Consider the following 22,572-nt stretch of genomic DNA (forward strand, 5'->3'; position numbering starts at 1 on the left):
ATATTTAACATTCAAACAGTTTAATTTTGTAAAGCATTATTTAATGATAAATTATTTTTTACTTTAACATGTGTCTGATGCATGTGTATGTACACATGCTACATCAAGCATGTGGAGGTCAGAGAACAATTCTGTACAGTCAGTTCTCAATGGCCACCCTTTTTCCTTAGAGATTTATTTTTACTTTATGAATATGAGTATTTCATCTGCATGTTTGTCCGTGCACCACATGCATGCATTTCTCATAAAGGCCAGAAGAGGGAATCAGTTGTGAACCACCATGTGGGTGTTAGAAATTGAACCCATGTAGTATGGAAGAGCAGAAAGGTTTTTTTAAGGTTTTCTTTGGGGTTTTGTTGTTGCTGCTGTTGTTGTTGTTTGAGACAGAGTTTCTCTGTGTAGCCCTGCCTATCCTGGAACTCACTCTGTAGACCAGGCTGGGCTTAAACTCAGAGATCTGCCTGCCTCTATCTCCCAAGTACTGGAATTAAAGAGGTGTGCCACCACGGCCCAGCAAGCAAAAACTATTCTTAACCACTGACCCATCACTCTAGCCCATCTCCTTCCACCTTTATGTGGGTTCTGGGAGTTGAGTTCAAGTCAATAGACTTTTGCAGAAAGTGCCTCTTCCCACTAAACTATCTCAGTAGCATGATACTACTATTCTTAAAACACTTAATTTGGACCTAATGTTCTCATATTCTTTTTCTTTTACTTTACAAGAAAGCTCAGTGAAGTAGATTCCGGCCTTTCCACATTCATTAAAATACATCCATATAAACTTGTCTTGTGTACCTTAAAGAGTACTAAATAAACATTATAAAGTCTACACTAGAATGCAGATCAGAAACATATCATAACATCAACTCTATGTAGTATTCAAGGAACACACATGGCAGTTCCTGGAAGAACCAGAAAAAGTTTTGATATTGCTGGCTCGGTAAAATTGGAAAATGCCATAGTAGAGACTTAGTTTAGTGTGGCTACCCTTTTGGCAAGATGAACCTGGAGTCTGGTTCTTGGATTAGTTCAACATCTAAAATACAGAAAAAGAGGGCTCTTCTTGCTGGGAGGTGGTGGCGCACGCCTTTAATCCTAGCACTGGGGAGGCAGAGGTAGGCGGATCTCTGTGAGTTCGAGGCCAGCCTGGTCTACAAGAGCTAGTTCCAGAACAGGCACGAAAAACTACAGAGAAACCCTGTCTCGAAAATAAAATAAAAATAAAAAAAAGAGGGCTCTTCTCGGCCTTCCCCATTTTGTGCTAACTCACTCTCCGAGACCTATGAGCCACTTCTTCACACCACATTCTGGAGAGCACATGAGCAAATACTTGAGTGATCATTTCCTTATATGGAAGGGATTACTCTCTGAGGGATAATTCTGACCCAATCTCAATTCTGGCCAGAAAGGGGGAAAAAATGCCTAGCCCTTGTCCTGAAGACTGTAGGAGGAAAAATCAGGAATTTCACTGCATTTAAGTAAGATAGTGATGCTTTTGATCTGGTTCTCTGGCTTTCAGTTTGTAGATGTCCCCACCACTGTTGTATTTTTACCTGTTTGGTTAAGTGGCTGCCAAGCCACAGCCTGTGACCTCCATTCAGAACAGCCAGTTCGAGAGGCCTGAAGACTGGCTTGGTAGAGGGACTCCAATTCAGAGGTCTCTTGCTCTGTGTCTTGGTTCCAGTGTGGATGCAAAAGGATGTGATTTCTCTCTGGGTAGGTTACACATGTATGGGTATCATGGGAAGATGCGACTCCTGGCCCAGAGCCCCTGTGTTTAACCTGAGAATCACAGAGCCTTGTGACATTTACCCAGGAATCCAAAGGCACAGAAATCCCCAAGTTGACACTGCTACCCAGCTCCTTAGAATTACTATCTATCACTTGGGATAGCTTTCCTTGGTATATATTTGGCTCAGCCAACCTGGGCTGTTCTCTTCCAGGGGTTTCCCCACTGGGAAGCCCAGAGTCCATGGCAAGAGGATGATCAGCAGGATCTTCCCAGGAGGGCAGTCTTTTCCTGCTATCAAGAGAAGGCTGCTGTTTTACCCAGTGACAGTGGTCTTTTCCTGAAGCCTGGGGTAACGGAGACATAAAGTCAGAAGAAGAGTTCTTCCTTAGACCATTTGGCAAGCTTCGATCCTGGGAACCTGTAACATCCCTCATAGAGGTATTCTGCATCTTCTGGAACTGCTCTGCCAATGAGCGGACAAGTCCTTTTGTACTGGGGAACTCTGGCCTAGAGGGTTCCTCACTGCCTCTGACTAATTTTGAAGTCAATGAAGTTTGGAGACTTTGGGCTTGAAGATGTTGGTTAAGTTTCTGCATGGGTTCAATAGCATGAAGCTCAGGTGAAGAAGCAGGAGACATTATGGGATAGCAGGCCCTAGAAGGAGGAATAGTAGGCAGAGCTGATGAACCTGAAGGACTATTAGTGACTTCTCCTGTTGAATGTGACCAAGGCATCACCATGGATATGTCAACAGAATTCTTCTTTTCTTCAAACAGCAAATCTTGAACTATGCCCCTTCCTTCTTGTGGTGGGAATTTCCTGCAGCTGCTGTTGTTCTCTCTGTGGCCTTGTAGCTTATCTTCAAGGACATCCAATGGCAGGCAATCCTGCTGAGAATTCATCTCAATTCTACGGGCTGTTTTAGGTAAATCTTGCCTGTGGAACGCAGAGGGATTAATCCTGTCCACCTCAAAAGGCGGCAGAAGCGGCAAAGATCTACTAGGGGAATTGTGCTGTGGCACAGAAGCAGCAGGTGGCTCTGGGGTGAGTGACAAGTGTGGCTCAGGGTAGGAATCAGGGGAGTCGAAGAAAGAAGAACTGGCCCCAAATGTTGTATCTCTGCAGGGTTCTAACTGTGCCTCCTGGCTTAACAATAATTGGAGCGGGACAGGCTGTTCACTGAAACAAACAGAGAGAACAGTCATAAGGCGCTTTAACTACAATACTTCCAAGAGGAACTATTCGTTTCATTCCACTGACAGCTATTCACAGCTATCATGAAGAGGAAGACAGATACAAACAAAGCCAATAGCTCACAGGTTCAGAAAAGAAAAGGAAGATAAGTATTACTATCTACTCAATGTCATCAACAATTTTGTATATGTGGCATTAAGTACAGTCTTTGTTAATATTCTCCACTACCTGTGAAGTCCCATTCCAATCACAGTCTAATTGCAAATTTAAAAAGATAAAAACTGCTTCTCCCACAAGCAGATGACATAGAAGGGAAAGCCTAAAATTGCTCATACCATACAACAAAAAATCCCAGGTGCTGTACAAGGAGGGAAATGTTCCCCTATGGGGTAGCTCAGTAAAAAATGAGAAGATATTGTTATTAGAGAATACAAGGTGATTTGTATCCTATGTGTTGATCCACTGTATTCCTCATCAGATGTTTCTTCACAATGATAGACCAGGCCTCACTTCACACTGAGGAGTGGGAATCAGAACAACTGTGTTTAGTTGATTCTCATTGTTTTCTATTTATGACTGAAAAACAAGCAGTCTTATAGAAAACTTCAACCTTTCCAACTTTAGATTATCAGATCAAGATTAAGAATCTGAAAATCCAAACTAAAATGCTACAAAGCCCCACCCATTTTTGAGCACATAAACAATAATGAAGTAAGTATGGGCCCTGGAGCATCTCAGACTTCAGATTTCAGGGCTGAGGGTATTCAACCTATCTACATGAGTGTTCCAAAATCTAAAAGAAAAAAATTGAAATCTGAGCCAGGCAGCAGTGCAAAGATCTAAACCCAACACTTAGGAACCAGAGGCAGGAAGATCATAGTAGGTTGGAGACCAACACAGTCTACCTAGCAAGTTCCAGGCCAGCTAAAGCTACATATTAAAACCATATCTTGAAAAATGAAGAGAAAAAGGTAGAGGAAGGTAAGAGGAACAGAGGGAAGGAAAAGGAAAGAGACAGAGAAAGACAGACAGAAAGAGACAGAAAGACAGAGATACAAAGAACAGCTAGAGAGAAAGAAAAAGAAAGACATAAAGAGAAAGAAACAGAGACAGAGAAAAGAAGAGACATAAAATGAAAGAAACATAAAGACAGAGACAAACAGAGAGACAGACAGACAGTCACTGATTTACTTCTGGTCTCATACCATTTTAGATTAAAAAAAATACTAAACCTGTTTATTACAAATGTTTCTAGGTTTAGTCACCCTGCCACTCTTGTAACATGAATGTAAATCAACAAATAAAAACCTGGCCTAGCAAGTAGCTCATTTGGTAGAGTGCTAGCCCAACATGTAGGATGCCTTGGATTCAAGCCACAGAACTGAAGAAATCAGGGTGGTAGCAAATAGGCCTGCAATATCACCACTCCAGAAGCAAAAACAGGAAAACCAAGAGTTCAAGGTTGTCAGGCCCTAGTTAGCCTGGCTGTAAAANCTCTCTCTCTCTCTCTCTCTCTCTCTCTCTCTCTCTCTCTCTCTCTCTCGGAGAAGAAAGGAGGAAGGAAGGAGAAACAGGGAAGTGTTAGCATCAAAAAGATCTGGATTTAAATTCTATATTTCTACCACTTACTAGCTAAGGAACTATCTTCTTTGCAAGTTTCCATACTTAAAAAGCATGCTACGTAACAGCCCATGTCTCATCAGGTTATTGTAATAACAAAAAAAAAAATCAAAAAGTGCTTAGCTCTGACTTGAATGCAGGCAAATGCTCAAAAATGTTAACAACCATAATGGGGCTGATAGTCAAAAGACAAACAACCAAGGCAGCGGTTTCAGTTCTTCACTGAAAGAACACTTGCCTAGTAGTATATACAAGTTCCTGGGTTCTATCCCCAGCAACACACACACATACATGAAAAAAGTTATCTACTTTTATTATATTTTAAAAACTATTCAAATTTATTAACAGCCAAAGTTAATTTTTACTTAAATTCATTTATTCTAAGTAAATGCCAAGTTGAAACCCCCAAAATATGGTAACTATTCCAGTACCTGTTGAGACTTTTTCCTATCCCAACCTTAGAGAAACAAACAAAGAAATCTTTGTGTCTCTTCCCTATGGTTTAATCAAAGCAAGATAAACTGGTTATTTTCTTGGAAGGGATGGGAAACACTGAAATCCCAAAATAAATCAAATGGTTGCTACTACAACATGAAAGGCAGACCAGATCCCATAAGAACATAATAAATACAAACATAATAATCATGTTGTTATACAAGTCCTGGGAATATGGATAACTTATTATTTGGTACTTTTTTGCATCTTTCTAAGAAAAGGACCATCCATGCAATGAGTTTTCGTATCTCTGACCTGAGAGAAGAAAATCTTAGCCGTTTTTCTCTCTTCCCTAGTAATGGAGAAGACAAGAGTTCATGCTATGGAGCACTCATGGCCACTTCCTCCCCTGATGTCCATAAACTAATGTGGTTTTTAAGCACTACCTTGTAAGCTGAGGGACGGCACCCCCCTGTGGTGGGAGAGAGGCTGAGGGCTGCACCGGCTGCTGCGATGATGGTTGCTGCTGCATGCGATCCTGCAGGCTTCGTGCTTTTCGAATACTGATTTGCAACTTCTTATCGACTAGTGCTCTGCTGTGCGTGCTAGAGCTGGCACCATGCAGGGTAAGTCTTAGTTTAGCTAAAATGCAAAAGAAAATATAGCAGAAACACAAAATACAAACAAAAATAAAAGAACAAAAACTAAACCAAAACCAAGCAAAGATAGGCAGTAAAACAAAATATGCAGCAGGAATGCAATGCACTGGGCTATGCATGCACTGTTCAGGGACGGAACCGGCTCTGGCTCTATGAAACATTCATGGAAACCATGGAGGCCAAACAAGTTAATTCAAATGTAAACAAACAAAACACTAAAGAAAAGAAAACAAAACTTGAAAGGAACCAGGAAGATAAAATTAGTGCTTAGAGGTTGCCACCTTATCTTTTCACTGACCTGTCTCCACATTCTGCTCCCCCAACTCCCCCTTTCTGATGGCCCACAGCAAAAACATTAAGATACAAACCTGCATCTGTCTTTATAGAGCACAGCTTTTCGTGGGTCCTATTTAGGAGTCAGATACCATTATGGTACTGCACACCAGGAAGGCAGGGCAGAAACACAAGGAATGGAATATTACAATGAAAAGTTCCTGGCCTAGGAGTCAGAGCCAGTTTATTCAGTTTTCCTACTGTAGTCAGGGACTACAGGAAGAGTGGGCTAACCTCATATCTGAAATCTAACTTTATTTGGGGGGTGAAAACACTACTGAAGAACTCATCTGTGGCTCCTGTGGTTGTTCCCGTAGGATGTCCACAAACTATAGTGACACCACCAGGTACATTTTTAAATCTGAAGGGCAAAGATAGCCACCTGGCCTCAGCTTGGAAACACAAAAGACATTAAAAACTGTTCATAAAGCCATCTGTGTGATAACACAAATACCTACTGTGGAGTTAGTCAAAGATGCCATAGTTGTAGCAGTTGAGTTACTTACAGATAGCTTCGTTACAGAGAGCCAAAGCTGCAGCACAGTCTCCCTTTTGTTCCAGATGCAGGGACTCTTCAAATACTGAATTTGCCTCTTGCAAGGACCTTTCAAAACCGTCACTCCTCCCTGAAAGGGCCAGCACTTTTCATTTTTATTATAATTAATCCCAACTTCTCCTGTGTACTGTTTCTTCTCTTTGGGACACATATATACTTGTTAAGCTACTGATCTAACTGTTCATTGCTATTAAGAAGTCTTTAGAACAAGTAAGGCATCAGTTTTTGCCTTAACTGAGACCTAAGCAAGGCCAGGAAAAGGGAGGAACGTGCTGCCATACTCACATTCCAACTCTAATGCCTGCTCAAGGCAACAACAATTTTCCATAGTAGCAGCATGGCTCTTAAGCCTGGAACTAAACAGCTCTTCTATGAGACAACAGGACACACCTTGTCAACTACCATGAGAACACCTCCAGACTTCTACTGCTGTAATGGCAACCATGGGTTTAACTATTCTGTAGAAAGTCATCCATACCATACCACTTCTCCATATAGGTACATTTCTCTCTTCACCACCCTGTTCTATCAATACACCTCTTGAGCAGAGGTGGTCTATACAGTTTCTATTTCAAGATATCTACCACAGAGGTTAAACTGCATTTGTACATGGACCACCCTTTCTGTAGCAATGCAAAGTTTTTGCTTTTATCATGCCTCACTCACCAAAAGTATCTCTAAAAAGCCACCTCCCATATAACTCACAAAGCACATGTGGGCCAAAGGAAGAACAAAAGAGTAGTCCAAGAACAGTGTCAGATGAAAGGACTAAGAAGCACAGCAGGGTAAACTTTCATGAAGGGCCATCAAGTAGTCTTACTTTCTAGCCATCTATAACCATTAACTGGTGGTAAATTATAATAATTCACCTATGACTGGAATTGACATTGAGCCTTCACATGGTCACAAGGGCTGGAAGGAATGAAATTTCAAGCACATGCCCATTATCCCCAGTACTGGGGAAGAAGAGGCAGGAAGATTCCTGATCGACATAGCAAGTTGCCAGCCAGGCATGGTTATATAATGAGATTCTGTCTCAAAAAAGCAAAATAACAAAAATGAAACAGAATAAAAAGCCCGAGTCAATTCTCTTCATAATGTGACACTTCCTCTAACTACCTCCAGATGGACATGATAAGAAGGGCTTGGCTACAACCTTAACCAATTCACTTCCTACTTCTTTTAGTTTTTAGAAAGCAAGAAGGGACAGGCATGGTGGCGCATGCCCTTAGTCCCAGAACACAGGAGGCAGAGGCAGGCAGATCTCTGTGAGTTTGAGGCCAGCCTGGTCTACAGAGCAAGTTCCAAGACAGTCAGGACTACAGAGAAACCCTGTCTTGGGGAGGTGGGGGGGGGGGGTTTAAAGAAGGAAGGAAAAAAAATAAGAAAGGAAGAAGACAGTGGAAAGTAAGCTGGTTCTGAAAATCTTAATAGTCAGTTTCTACCCTCTTCTCTAGAACTCTGATTTCCCCCAGCCCTAGCCCTATACCCTAAGTTCTTTCACTATAATTGGAATCAACTAAATCTAAACATCTTTACAATCAGAAGTGGTAGCTTTAAAAACAAAACAAAAAGACCAAAAGGACAAAGAGGTATACACATATAATCCCTTCAGAGGCCCAAGCAAGATAGTGGGACCATGTAAAAGTTCTCTATAGTTAATGAATCAGTATGCTAGATTTAGATCTTCATCATCTGGAATCTCAGCGCTCCGGGCTTCAGTCTTCTGCATCTTAGCTGATAGAGAACTGACAATGAAACGCAATCAGGAGGACTCAGCTTTAATGCACACTTAACTAAGAGAGTAGGGAAAGGACAAAGAGGAAGATAACAAGATCTCTCTTTCAGTAGCAATATAATTGAATTGCATGCCTGTAATCTCAGCACTTGGGAAGAGAATCACAACAACTGTGAGGCCAACTAGATCTACAAAGTGAGCTCTAGGTCAGGCAATGCTATAGAGTGATGAGATCTGATCTCAAAAAAGGGTTAAAAAGGCTAAGGAAGCCAGGCAGTAGTGGTGCATACTTTTAATCCCAACAGGTGGATCTCTATGAGTTCAAGGCCAGCCTGGTCTACAAGAGCTAGATCCAGGACAGGCTCCAAAGCTACAGAGAAACCCTGTCTCAAACAAAAAACAAAAAAATAAATAAATAAATATGATGTGGGAGTGTCATATATCAATCTGTTGATTTCATTGGTTAGGCAATAAAGAAACTGCTTGCCCTGATAGGTTAAAACATAGGTGGGAGGAGTAAACAGGAGGAAGAGGAAGTGAGGTAAGACTCCTCAGACAGACCCGACAGCTCTGCTCTCTGGAGCAGAGACGCCATGCTCAGCTCTCCAGGGTAGACACGATAGCTCTGCGCTCTGTGGCAGACGCGATGAAGCTCAGACCCAGGATGGACATAGGCTAGAATCTTCCCAGTAAGCGCACCTTGGGGTGCTTACACACATTATTAGAAATGGGTTAAATTAATATGTGAGAATTAGCCTAGAAGAGGCTAGATAGAAATGGGCCAAGCAGTCTTTAAATGAATACAGTTTGTGTGTTATTTCGGGCATAAGCTAGCAGGCGGCTGGGGTGCTGGGGACGCAGCCCAGCCGCTCTTATTTCAACATAATAAATAAATAAATAAATAAATAAATAAATAAATAGGCAATGGAAATGGCTCAGCTGATAAACTGTTTGCCTTACAAGCATGAAAACTTGAGTTGCACTCTCAAAGCACACATGAAAAAAAGCCAGATATTGAAGTATTCATTTGTAATCCTAGCACTAGGGAGGCAGAGAAAGGTGTGTCCTTGGGATTAACTAGTCGACCAGATTAGCCTACTTAATTGGACTCCAGACTAAAGAAAATACACCCCTTGGGGATGAGGTGGGATAGACAACATCTACTAAGTTGTCCTTTGGCTTGCACATGCACTCACTTGTACCTGCACACATACAAACATAAAAATACAGAGCATAATATAAACCTGGAACTTCAAATTGATAAAACTTGAGTTCAAAATAAAAAAAAAAATAGACTATCCAAATACAGAAACAGTTAAGCGGAATTGAAAAAAAGCAGAATTTAAAGCTCTTTTTAAAATATTCTATTTTTACTTTTAATTTTTCAAGATAGGGTTTCTCTGCCCTGGCTATCCTGGAACTCATTCTAAAGACCAGGCTGGCCTTGAATTCATAGATCTGCCTGCCTCTGCCTCCTGAATGCTGAAATTAAAGCTATGAGTATGCTAGATTTAGATCTTCATCACAATAAGTTTTAAAGCACATCTTGAAATAAACACAACAAATAACTTGGGAAACAGAAGACAAAATTGTCCTGAATCAAAGTATGAAAAGAGCTAAGAAAAAACAGCTAGTCCAAGGGTACTGGCTCCTAGACTGCATACTGTTACTAGCAGAACCTATAGAAAGAAGATACCTCAAGTTGTTGAACTCCTATTTTGAAGACTAGTCTCAAGGCACAAAGTAATAATATAAACTAATTTGGTTTTGTGGATTTTGGTGAGGGTAATTAATCAAAATAAGGCAGTTGGAGAAATTTACATCTATATACAGATGCGATTTGGGAATGAGTTGTCATGGGATCAAAATAAATCATGATTGGGTATAGTGATAGTTTAGTTGTTTTAATAAACAAAGCATTCCTGAAGATCAAGGGTAAACCTAAGCCACTAGAGGCCAGGCAGTGATGTCACCCACCTTTAATCCCAGGATTTGAGAGACAGAGGCAGATGGATTTCTGTGAGCTCAGAGCCACCCTGGCTACACAAGATCAATGCAGAAACAGATCCAGGTGGCAGTGGCTCACACTTGTAATCTCAGTACTAGGGAGTCACACGCCTTCAATTCCAGCACTAGAGGGGACTATAAAATGGGAGGAGAATGAAGCTCAGGACTCAGTCTGCAGTTGCCCAGCCTTGGTAGAGGTAAGACTTCTTTAGTGGCTTAGTTGTTTTGTTTTTCTGATCTTCAGCTTGAGCCCCAATATCTGTCTCTGGGTTTTTATTATTCATGCTACAATTGGGTGTGATGGTACATAGCTACCACCCCAGTTATGTGGGAGGCTAAGGCAGGATGATATGAGTTCAAGGCCTGTCTGGGCAACAAAGGGAGAACCCCATTTGGAAAACAACTCAAACCCCAGAACCAAAACTGAAAACAAAAACTAGCACATTATGGCTAGGAATATAGAAATATAGCGCAGACTTTTACTATTTTTTCACACAAGACTTTGACAGGAATAGATTCCTACTAATACAAATATTTAACTTCACATTTCAGAGAAAGAGAGAGAGAGAGAGAGAGAGAGAGAGAGAGAGAGAGAGAGAGAGAGATAGCTCAGAGAGCCTGCCAGGCTCCAGCACTTCATTAAAAACATTACTACCCTTTCTTGTTCTCTCATTCTCTCAAAAAGGCCTGCTTTTTGTCCCACCCAGCTCCCGCATGGCTAGCTTAGCCCTGGAAATAACAACAAACTGTATTCTTTTAAACACTGCTTGGCCCATTAGCTCTAGCCTCTTACTGGCTAACTCTCACGTCTCGATTAACCCATTTCTAATAATCTGTGTAGCACCACGAGGTGATGGCTTACCAGGAAGGATCTTAACCTGCGTCCATCTTGGAGAGAAGAGCTATAGCGTCTCCCTCACTGCCTTTCTTCCCAGCATTCTGTTCAGTCTACTCCACCTAACTAAGCTGTTGTCCTATCAAAGGCCAAGGCAGTTTCTTTATTAACCAATGAAAATATCACACAGACAGATGACCCTCCTCCATCATCTCAGTTAAGATTTGTGTTGCTTACACATTTCAGAGATGTTTAAGGGAACCATTTTCCCTGAGTAATGCACTATTTTTAATCATCAAGCTTTAAACTTTTTAAATTTTATGTGTTACAGGTATTTTGCCTGTATATATGTCAGTGTACCTCATGTGGTCCTGTGACTATAGAAGTCAGAAGAAGACATCAGATACCTTGAGACTGAAGTTGCAGATGATTTTGAGCTACCCATGTGGGGACTGGGAAGCAAACTCAGGTCCTCTAGAAGAGTAGCCAGTACTTTTAACAACTAAGACATCTCTCTGGCCCCTAACCTTCAGGTTTTTAATGGTTGTACCTAGAAGTACTGCTATCTCTAATCAATAAACTTGTCCATTCTTAACTCTCTCTCTCTCTTTTTTGTAATGTGTAGCCCAGGCTGACCTCGAACTCGTGATCCTCTTGCCTCTGCCTCCTTCAGCAAATCCTACTGGCGTGTGCCACCACAACAGGCTAACTTAACTCTCATTATAGTAGTTGAACCAAGATAAAATCAAATATTGCTAAAAAGTAGATTAGAAATCTCTAAGTGTGGACTTTACTTTTTGCCTTTTCTCTCTCTGCCCATTACCTACCTACAGCCTAATTCTCACAATTACCCTGATTCTGCAGTTCATCCAAGTCCATGTATCGGCTGGGATGAGGGTTAAACCCTTTAGCAGCCTCTAATTCCTTCTCCCGCTTCTTTCGAAGCTCCTGTTCCTGGGCCCGCCTGGCCACTTCTTCCTGTAGTTCATCCAGCTCACTTTTAGAGGTGATCTCCCCACCTGAGATACAAGTGAAGACAATAAATTACAACATTTCCACAATCGAGCTGAATTATCTGTTGGACTTATAGTGGTATAGCCTTTGGAATTCTGGCTTTCCAGCTCATACTTTGGACAGTGCTTTCCTTATCAAATTCAGAGAGTTGTGGGACATGAATAACAATGATGTTAACAACAACATACAAATTTTCAATATTCTATTAACAGTAACAGCATAACTCCTAACACTTCTTAAGCATTTCAATATACTAAGAACAGCTTTAAAAGCATTTTACATATATTATTTCATTTAAATCTCTCAAGTGATAAGGTATACAGCCATGTTAGGAAAAGAGAAAACTGGACACAGAAAGGTAGCACAGATGGCAGATGGTAGAGCTGACTTCAAGTCAAGTAGGTTAAATTCAGCTGGGGCTGGAGGCACAGGCCCATGATCACAGCTATTCCAAAGGGGGATGGAGAAGGATAACTAGTCCAAGGCCTACTTGGCTTATAGAATAAGTTCAAAGCCAGCCTAGAGAACTTAGTGAGACCATGTCTCAATAAGTATCTGGTCATGGTATTAATACCTATAATACTATACTTGGGAAGCTGTAACAGAGGAACTGCCATGAATTCAAGGCCAGCTTAAGTTATATATTATAAGTTTCAGGCCAGTACAGATTATATAGAAAGAACCTATCTCAGAAAACAAAACAACAACAAAAAGCTGGGGTATAGCTCAGTAGCAGAGTACTTGTCTAACATGCTAACATGTAGGACCTCCAAACTCCTGGGTACTAAAAAAATAAAATAAAAAGTAGTCATTTTTCATTTTTTTCCTCTGTTAATTTCCACCACTTTTTAAAAATCAGTTTGTAAATTATCCACTGTAAAAACTCACATTTAAAGAGCTCATTGATGACCTCTAAATAGATCGGGAATAATAGACATGATAAATCAAGGAAAAGTGTAGGGATAGAATAGGATGTACAGTGTGTTTTCATTTTTAACAGTGACGCTTAAATGTATGTACTTAAACACCTATGCATTTACATAAGCATATATACCACAGAGTTAACACCGGTTCCTTCAGTTTTAGGAGGTAAAAGGTAGGCTATTGAATTGTTGGACCCAATTTACTTCTATAGTTGGGTCTATTTGTTGTTGTGTATGTGTGTTATGTGTGTGATGTATCTGTGTACTTCTTCACATGCGGATACATGTGCATGTGAGTAAAAAAAATGTCATCACTTTGCTAAATATCTTTTGCTTGTTAAGAAAGAAGATTATATTCTATCCAGCTAATCCAGAACTGAGGACTAAAAGGGAAACCCATGAGACACAGTTTTTATTATACTGAAAATGGGTCACCTATCTGAAGAGACTAGAAAGGATAGTAGGTAGGTTAATCCACATTCACAAGTCTCTTAATGTTGCATGACATAAAATAAATGAAATGTGAACGATAAGCACAGTACATAATTTTATGAGGAAGCAGGCATGTCTTCTGCCAGGCCTTTACTTTAACTTACCCAGTATTCCAAGCGCACCTTTCTCTATATATTCCTCTGCCTGGCTAGTGTCAGCACGAATACCTAAGCAAGTTCACGCCTTCTTATTACTGTTCCTACACACTCCTTTCCCCCCGGCCTCTAAGAACCGCTGAGGACCATCAATCAACTGGTAGGTACTGAGACTATTATACAGAAGCAAGGGTGAGGTCAACCTGAACAGATAATGTCATGGTTCTGCCCATGTATCTATGTTGTAGCTCAGTTCACAACACCAGTCATGAAGAAAGCCATTTCTCAAGACATTGCCTATAACAAAAAAGCCCTAGGACTTATTCTTTTTTTAAAATATTTCTTTCTTTTTTTAATATTTATTTACTTATTATGTATACAATATTCTGTCTGTATATATGCCTGCAGGTCAGAAGAGGGCAGCAGACCACATTACAGATGATTGTGAGCCACCATGTGGTCGCTGGAAATTGAACTCAGGACCTTTGGAAGAGCAGGCAATGCTCTTAACCTCTGAGCCATCTCTGCAGCCCTGGACTTATTCTTTTCTAATATGGAAAACTGTTTTTACCATCATGCATCATATTTCTGTCCCTCCTCCTTTCACAAAACTCCTTCCAATGTTAAAACATTCAGGCAATATCAAACACACTGGACAACTTTGCATACATCATGCCTGGACTATGACCTCCAAGAATCCTGGGACAAAAACCTAACTAACCCTTTACTAGTTTATGTATATATGACAGTTCCAGATCCCCCACTGATCTCTGGGTATAGGTTTTAAATTTTTATATCTATATATACGTATATGTATATAATGTACAGTACATACACAGGATTATAACTGCTTTTAATAATTTTAGGAAATGGCAAGGATTTAGCTAAAAAGGACTTTGGCATGACTGTAGACGTGGGATTATTTCTTGTGTGAAAAATATCTGCCTTAAAAATCAGTGTAATTTGGGGAATAAGGGTTTATTCTGGGTGTCATGTGTATCTCATTATAGACAGCTAAAATGTTATTTTTTTCCAAGCTTGCTTGTACCTCTAGACCATCACTGACCATTTGCCTTACCTGTCTTATAATTGGAAATTAAAAATATAAAAGATTTAAAAAAAAAACCCACATTCAGGCAAGCTGTGAAAAAAAAAAAAAACAGAGAAACTGAGGGAAAGCAGCTGAGAAGTCTCCACATTACACTTGGGGACGAATATGTTTGGATGGGTATGTGTGTTCATTCACATGTGTGTGGGTGCATGTGGAGGCCAGAGATCACACTTGGTACTATACTCAGCTGCCATCCACTGTGCTTTTTGAGACATGATCTCTCAGTAGGACCTGGGACTTGCTGATTTAGCTTGGTGCCAGTGAGCTCTTTGGATATGCCTCCCCAGCATGCTGGGAATCGAGCCCAGGTCTTCATGGTGCATAACAAACACTTGCCGACTGAGCTACATCTTCAGCACACATATTTACATTTTGATGGAATTTTCAAACAACAATTGTCCGTTGAAGTATTCAACAGAGTTATTTCCCAGTCGGGTGGTGGTGGCGCACGCCTTTAATCCCAGCACTCGGGAGGCAGAGGCAGGCAGATCTCTGTGAGTTTGAGACCAGCCTGGTCTACAGAGCTAGTTCCAGGACAGGCTCCAAAGCCACAGAGAAACCCTGTCTCGAAAAACCAAACCAAAAAAAAAATTGTTTCCCGAATAGAACTGGTGGTCAGATCCAGTATCTTCCTGTTTACCTGAGAGGGGCTGAGTCTTTGTCCAGCCGGTCATGGATGCTGTGGAGTCTACCTCCAGGATGCTACTGCTGTGAGACTTCGGGATATGACGCCAAGAAGGAACAAACCCTGGTCTCTTTGTGCTTTGATCCCTTCAAAAAAGAATCCACAGTAGTAAAAGTTTCAAAGGTGGCTTCTAACAACATTCCTAAGACTAAAATTCAAAACAGAAAGCAGACATCATGAAAGCTTGGGAACAAAGGCCATGGGGCAAAACCATGCTGCAGCAGCTCCAGAGGCTGAGGGAGGAAAATGAGTTAAGACTGGGAATTCCAGGCTGGGGCAACCAGAATAGAACAAGAATTCATTTCAGACTGAAAAAAAGGGAAAAAAATAAAACAGCTTTTGTACTCTAATTATGCTTGTGAAAAGACTGGGGTGAAACATGATGATGGACACCTTTAATCCCAGCACTGAGGAAGCAGAAGCAGGTGGGTCTCTGTGAGTATAAAGCCAGGCTATTCTATAAAGTAAGTTCCAGGCCAACCAAGACTACACGGTGAGACTCTGTCTACTTTAACAGAACAAAAACAAAAACAAAAAAAAAAAAAACAAAAAAAAAAAACACAGAAAGAAAGAAAAAGAAAAGGGAGGTAGAGAAAGGACTCTGAGAGTGAGGGAGGCTCTAACTTGACTCCTAGCCCTGTCCTGTGACGGACAGGCTCACTAACTCCTCAGCAAACAGAGTGTTTGCTGCTAAGAGTGTAAAAAAAAAAACATTGTGCCCTGGGGTTGGAGAGATGTCTGAGTAGTTAAGAGTATGGGCTGCTCTTCCAGGGGCCCAGCACCCCATGGCAGCTCACAACTGTCTGTAACTCCATTGCAGGGGATCTGATAACACAGACATACATGTAGGCAAAATACCAACACAAATAACTATAAATTATTATCATTATTTACTTACTTGTTTATTTATTTATTATGTATACAATAATCTGTCTGCATGTATGTCTGCAGGCCAGAAGAGGGCACCAGACCTCATTACAGAGATGGTTGTGAGCCACCATGTGGTGGTCGGGAATTGAACTCAGGACCTTTGGAAGAACAGGCAATGCTCTTACCACTGAGCCATCTCTCCAGCCACTATAAATTATTTTTTAAAAAAATCTGTGTCCTTAGACTGGTAGGATGGCTCAGTGGGTAAAGGTGCTTGCTACCTAGCCTGATGACCTGAGATCAAACCAAGGCATCCCCACAGTGGGAGAAAATGGATCTCTGCTGCCCTAAGCCCACACATACACAATTTTTTTTTTATTTTACAAAAAAAAAAAAAAGTACCCTTAAGAACAACTAGAATGTAGCAGACTATCTCCAATCAAAGTTGTTATTGTTTATCCTATAGTATACAAATGCCTACAATAGGAACTAGAATTAGAAGGTCAGCCATGGAAAGGTCAGAAAAAACTGTATACCAAGATTCTCAGTAGGAAACTGCAGTTGGCTGCCTCAGCTTCTCCAGCCAGCTTGTGCTGAATGACTGTAAGCCCCAATTTGATGGTATTAGCTGTTTGCTATCATTTGCTCTTTTACTTAGAAGTCTCAGCCAAAGGGATACTCCGCTCTGCTCAGGATTCTCTCAATCAGGAACTCCAACTGGCTGCCTCCAGGGGCCTTCCCCAGTCAATTTCTGCTAACTGTTTCTGAGCTCCAAATTGATTATGTTACTTTTGCTTGCATTCTCAATTGGGCTACTTTAGTCATCTCGGAATGTACAACAGATTTTATGATGTCTTGTCTACCTGCTGCCGACTAGTCATCCTTCTTGTCTTTTGCTTACTTAAATGAACTCGCTCATTCTGCTATATGGCTTCTGAAGCAGATACTTGTGTTCTTCTCTAGTTTCCTTCGCATCTGTGTGTCTAATAATATCTGGCTGCCAGGCGCTGGTGGCACACACTTTTAACCCCAGCATTCAGACCGCAGAGACAGTAAGATCTCTGTGAGTTCAAGGCCAGACTGGTTTACAGAGCAAGTTGCAGGACAGCCAGGACTACACATAGAAAAACCTGTATAGAAACAAAACCAAACAAAAATATCTAGCATCTCCGAGCGAGGGGGAAGAGGACCAGACACATTATGTACATGTATGAAATTGGCAAAGAATAAACTAAACTCCTCAAAGTAAAAAAAAAAAGAAACTATTAAGAGAAGAAGTCAAGAACATTATTCAAGTTTACCATATTGTTGGTTATATGTATATTTACTCTCAATCTATTATTCTTTTAAATATACTACCTATCACGTCAAATAACTGATTTATGAAACTTTTTGTATAAGCTGTTCAATCTACTGTGATAAATATAATAAAAACTAGCATTCCAAAAAAAAATATCTAGCATCTAGCAGACATCCAAAACCTACTATGTGAATTAAAGAAGATATTCTCATATTATTTTCTTATTTCTTACTGATACCTTTTATTTTGGAGGGCAGAACTGTGAATCTTACCCATGCTGGGCAAGTACTTTAACCACTGAGCTAAATTCAAGCCCAATGTAATAAACCTTCGTAGCATTTTTCATACATAAAACATGGTCCAGTAGGTAGGCAAGAACAATGGGAAAAAGAAGGATATGGCAAAACGCTTTCAAAGGAGTATAGAATCATTCCTTTCAAAACAGAAGATTAAAAATACTGTTTCTGGTTGGCAGAGGGGAGATGTGTGGTGCATGCCTTTAGTTGAATTCCAGAAATCGAAGCCAGCCTGGTCTACCATGCAAGTTCCAGGACAAGCAAGAGCTACACAGAGAAACCCTGTCTTAAAAAACCAAACATACAAACAAACAAAAAGCAAGTAAAAATAAAAATAATAATAATAATATTGCTTCCACAGCAACAATAAAAACAATGTATGAAGCGCAAAATGAGGCCTATAGGCAGGGTATAATGAGCTATACAAAACTGTCATTATTATGTTATAGGATTATGATTTTCAATGGTTTCATAATTGGGTCCCCAGTACTCAAAACCATGACAGAAATCAAGAATAAGTTAAAAATAGGATTTCTCTCCCCTCCCCCACTGTTTAACAGTCCTAGCTGTCCTGGAACTTGCTTTGTAGACCAGGCTGGCCTCGAATTCACAGAGAGCCGCCTGCATCTGCCTCCCAAGTGCTAGGATTAAAGGCGTGCACCACCACTGCCCAGGCTCTTCTGTGATTTTAAAATCAATGTTTTGACTCACTAATTCATCTTTTGTTGAAAAATATTTACTAAACAATTGATTTTCATTTATGCATGTGTCTGCACATGCTTATGGTGGGTGCCTGTAGAAGGCAGAGTAGTATGTTAGATCCCCTAAAGCTAAAATAGCCTGATGTGGGTGCTGAGATTCTAATGAGGACCTTTGCAAAAACAACAAGTACTTTTAATTACTTAGTGATGTTTTTGACCTCCCAAACAATTTTTAAAATTAAAATGTAAGATCACAATCATTCACGGTGTGTATGGTGGTACACTCCTGTCATCTTGGCACTCTGGAAATCAGGCAAAAGAATCAACTTAAGTTGAAGGTCGGTCTGGGCTACAAAAACGAATTTAAGAAGAGACTGAGCTACAATATTATATCCAAGAGATTGGACATTTCAAGTGTACAACACAGTGCATGTGGCAGAATAGGTTAATGCTCAAGGCTGCCAAATGTAAAGCAGAAATCAGCACCCATTACCTCACAGAGACTTGTTCTGTCTTTTTGTGTCAAGAGCAGCTAAAATCTCATTCATTATGAATTCCACAAACAGTACAATTTTAAAAGCTTATATTTGTGTTGTATATTAGATCTCTAGACATGTTGGTCCTACACGCCTAACAAATGAGGAACATTTTACAAGTTGGCACCATTACCCTTGTTAGTATTCTCTATATTGCTCCAACTTTATTATGTTTTATTTAAGAAAGTACTAAACAAATATTACTGCATAGCTAATGCTTGAAATGAAAGTCACTGCCTTTACTCCTCCTCCCAACAGAGGGTGCTGCTGCTACAGAAAAGTGGATAGAGAAGATGACTGGACAGTCCTAAAACCTATCTCTGCACTCACCTAACTCACAGCTGGAAGCTCCCACTGCCGCAAAGAACTACTGCTATAAAGCAGACAATACCTGTAGACATTCACAGTCTCAGGAGGGGCCACATCCAAGCTCACAGGGCTGTTGCTGTTCCTCTCGCTGCTCTCATAGCCAGATTCCATCCGCTGGATCAGGCGTGGATGTTGCTCTAAAAGATGAGAACCTGGCCGGGCTGCGCCCCAAGGTTTATGCTGTGAGCTTGGTCCACCAGCTTTAATGTCGTAAGCAAGTGGCTTGCTTATTTCATCTGGTGTCTGTTCCTTAGCTACCCCAAAGGACAAATAGAGGAAGTAGATTTAGAGTTTGACTAAAAGAAAATCTAACTAAACCCATCCTTTAGACATTATTCACTTAAATCATATCTTCAAAAAACATAACAGCAGAGTAAAGATGTTCCTTGACAGCTACACTAGAAAACTCAGAATGTCTTCTTTTAAATTTATTTATTACATATACAGTGTTCTGTCTGTACACCAGGAGAGGGCACCAGATCTCATTATAGATGGTTGTGAGCCACCATATGGTTGCTGGGAATTGAACTCATGACCTCTGAAAGAGCAGCCAGTGCTCTTAACCTCTGAGTCATCTCTCCAGCCCCCAAACCCAGGATTTTTAAACATACAAATCAATCATATCTGAAAGCCCATTTGTTTCCTTATTTCTGCTCACCTGAATCTTCAGAAAAGGTCCTAAGTTGGGTATAGCCACAATGTTTCCTTTTGTCCTTACTAAAAATGCTGTCAATATTCAGAGACTCTCGTTTGGGTCTCCATGTTGGGCGGTACTTGCTGGAAGAACTGGATTTCACTTCACTACTGGTACTCTCAGTTTCCCAATCCCGAGAGCATAAAGGCAAGTTCCTTGGTAGTGTCTTGTCTGGCTGGTCACCTGCCCTCCCTGCACCAGGAGATCCCACATTGGTCTGAGAAGCCAAGGAAGGCCTGCTGTAGATCATATTGCTAACTGTCTCTTTGAAATCCTTTAGCCTGCTGGTGCTGCTGGATTTGGAGGCATTCCTAGGAGCCTGCTTCTCTTTCAGTGTTTCTCCTAGAAATTAGAAAGAATGAAAGAAAAAAAAAGGTGTTTAAAATAATCACAAATGTCTTGATCCTAAAGTTTAGTGGAGGAAGCAAAGGAGTCGGACGGCTTGCCTTCACTGTGATAGCCTGAGGCCTGGGCTTCATCACCTTTCCTCCTAGCACGGCCAGAGCTCCTCTTGCGCTCTACCAGAGACCCTTTCTTCCATGTTTGCTTCTGATTACATTCACTATCAGTTAGGTGGCCTGAAAGAACAAGGAAATGGGAGTGAGCTGCTTTCTGCAAATGACCCCTCCCCTGTTGAGAGGGGTCTCCCTTTGGGACATGTAGTAGTGCCACACATTTATTATACACATGAATCAGAAACTGTAAGGGTCAGAACTATCTGATGTAAGTGTAAGACTCTCTCAGTAGCTAAGTGAAGAAAAGCTCAGGTAATCAACGGTGCCTTCCCAATCTAACATATCCTGAACAATCACCAGCCTCAAACCATATTCATCATCTTTCCCGTGACCCAGAAAAACTAAAGATGTTGATTAACAACTTCTGTTTGCTCTTTAGTGCTGAGGAATCAAAACTTTGCAAGACCAAGTAGGCACTGGTTCATCAGCCCTTGCCAATTTTTCAAAGATAAACAAACAAATAAATAAATGTCATGAACCCACATTTATCGTCCCACCCCACCCCACCCCCCTTTTTGGGGACAGGGTTTCTCTGTGTAACATCATCTGTCCTAGAACTCATTTTGTAGACCAAGCTGGCCTTGAACTCAACACAGATCCACTAGTTTCTGCCTCCCAAGTACTGGAACTAACGGTGTACACTACCACACACGACACTTTCTTCTTTTTTTAAATCTGAGGTAAGTGGGTTTTATTTTGTTTACTTAAGGCAGTCTTGTTAGGGTCTTGCTTTTATTCTATACAGTCCAGGCTGGCCTTAATTCACAGCAATTCTGCCTCTTATACACTGGAATTAGAGGCATGCATCACGTCCACCTCCCACCCTCATAAACTGAAGTCAGTTTGCTTTTACTTATTTGGCAGCAGCTCTCATTGTATGTGGCTTTAGGATTCAGTTCTAAACCCTCTGCAAATGTGAAATTTAAAAGGTATTTCAATTTTGTTTATTTTTCATTCTCATCCCCAACCTATGCTCTACCAAATCTGACTTCACTCAAACATACATAATTCCTTGTCAATAATCATTGAGAAACCCCAAGGAAAATCAATATTTTATGTAACTTTCCTGGCATCATACCTGTAATATGCAAATGTATGAGTATGATTTATATTAAAGAAAGGTCAGATTCTGAAGAATACAATCAGCTATGCAGCTGGAACCCAGAAGGTGAATGAAGTTTGATGACAGGCTAAATAAAGATACTGCCCAGATTCTCAAATGCATGAAAGCTAACAAATTTATTTTGACATGTTGGTGTATAAAGAGCCTTATAGGCACTTAGGTTATCAATAATGCAATGAGATGGATATTATTATCAACCAATCGCCTCATGCAATCTTTTATTGCTTTTATCCATCTATCTGTTTATTTGGGCCCAAGAGAAACACTTACAAAAAGAGACAATCACCTACAGCAACTAAATGATACCAAGGTTAAACCACTAGGGATTCTACTGACCGTAAACTTAATACATACATCATTCCCTCACAGGAGTGGCTTCTCTCTGACTCACAGTGCCAGAAAGATAGCCTTACAAAACAATTGCACCTAACATCATCTATACAAAGTCTTTAAGAGAAATCCAATGAGTCTGACCAAACTTCTAGGTCCAACTTATAATAAAGAGGATGGAGGCAGTAGTAGTGTATACCTTTAATCACGGTACTCAGGAGGAAGAGAAAAGTGGATCTCTGTAAGTTCAAGGCCAGCCTAGTGTACAAAGCAAGTTGCCTGACAGCCTGGGTACACAAAGAACCCTGTCTCAAAAAACAAACAAACAAAAAGCAGGAAGGAAAGGAAAGGAAAGGAAAGGAAAGGAAAGGAAAGGAAAGGAAAGGAAAGGAAAGGAAAGGAAAGGAAA

General features: G+C 40.6%; 1 protein-coding gene across 1 annotated transcript in view; it reads right to left on the reverse strand.

Annotated features, from left to right (window-relative positions):
• Usp54 (ubiquitin specific peptidase 54) overlaps positions 1-22,572 on the reverse strand; it is a 99,253-nt gene that overhangs the window by 13,240 nt on the left and 63,441 nt on the right. Inside the window, exons 11-18 of the mRNA XM_050127017.1 lie at positions 20,642-20,773; positions 20,160-20,537; positions 19,524-19,755; positions 15,385-15,515; positions 11,961-12,128; positions 6,480-6,599; positions 5,428-5,623; positions 1,554-2,911 (exon numbers count right to left, since the gene is read on the reverse strand). Of these exons, the coding sequence (XP_049982974.1) occupies positions 1,554-2,911; positions 5,428-5,623; positions 6,480-6,599; positions 11,961-12,128; positions 15,385-15,515; positions 19,524-19,755; positions 20,160-20,537; positions 20,642-20,773 (2,715 nt within the window). The remainder of the gene's footprint in view (positions 1-1,553; positions 2,912-5,427; positions 5,624-6,479; positions 6,600-11,960; positions 12,129-15,384; positions 15,516-19,523; positions 19,756-20,159; positions 20,538-20,641; positions 20,774-22,572) is intronic.

Source organism: Alexandromys fortis, unplaced genomic scaffold (assembly GCF_014885135.2).
Source record: "Alexandromys fortis isolate MF-2015 unplaced genomic scaffold, M_Fortis_MF-2015_v1.1 scaffold_233, whole genome shotgun sequence".
Classification (NCBI taxonomy): Eukaryota; Metazoa; Chordata; class Mammalia; order Rodentia; family Cricetidae; genus Alexandromys; species Alexandromys fortis.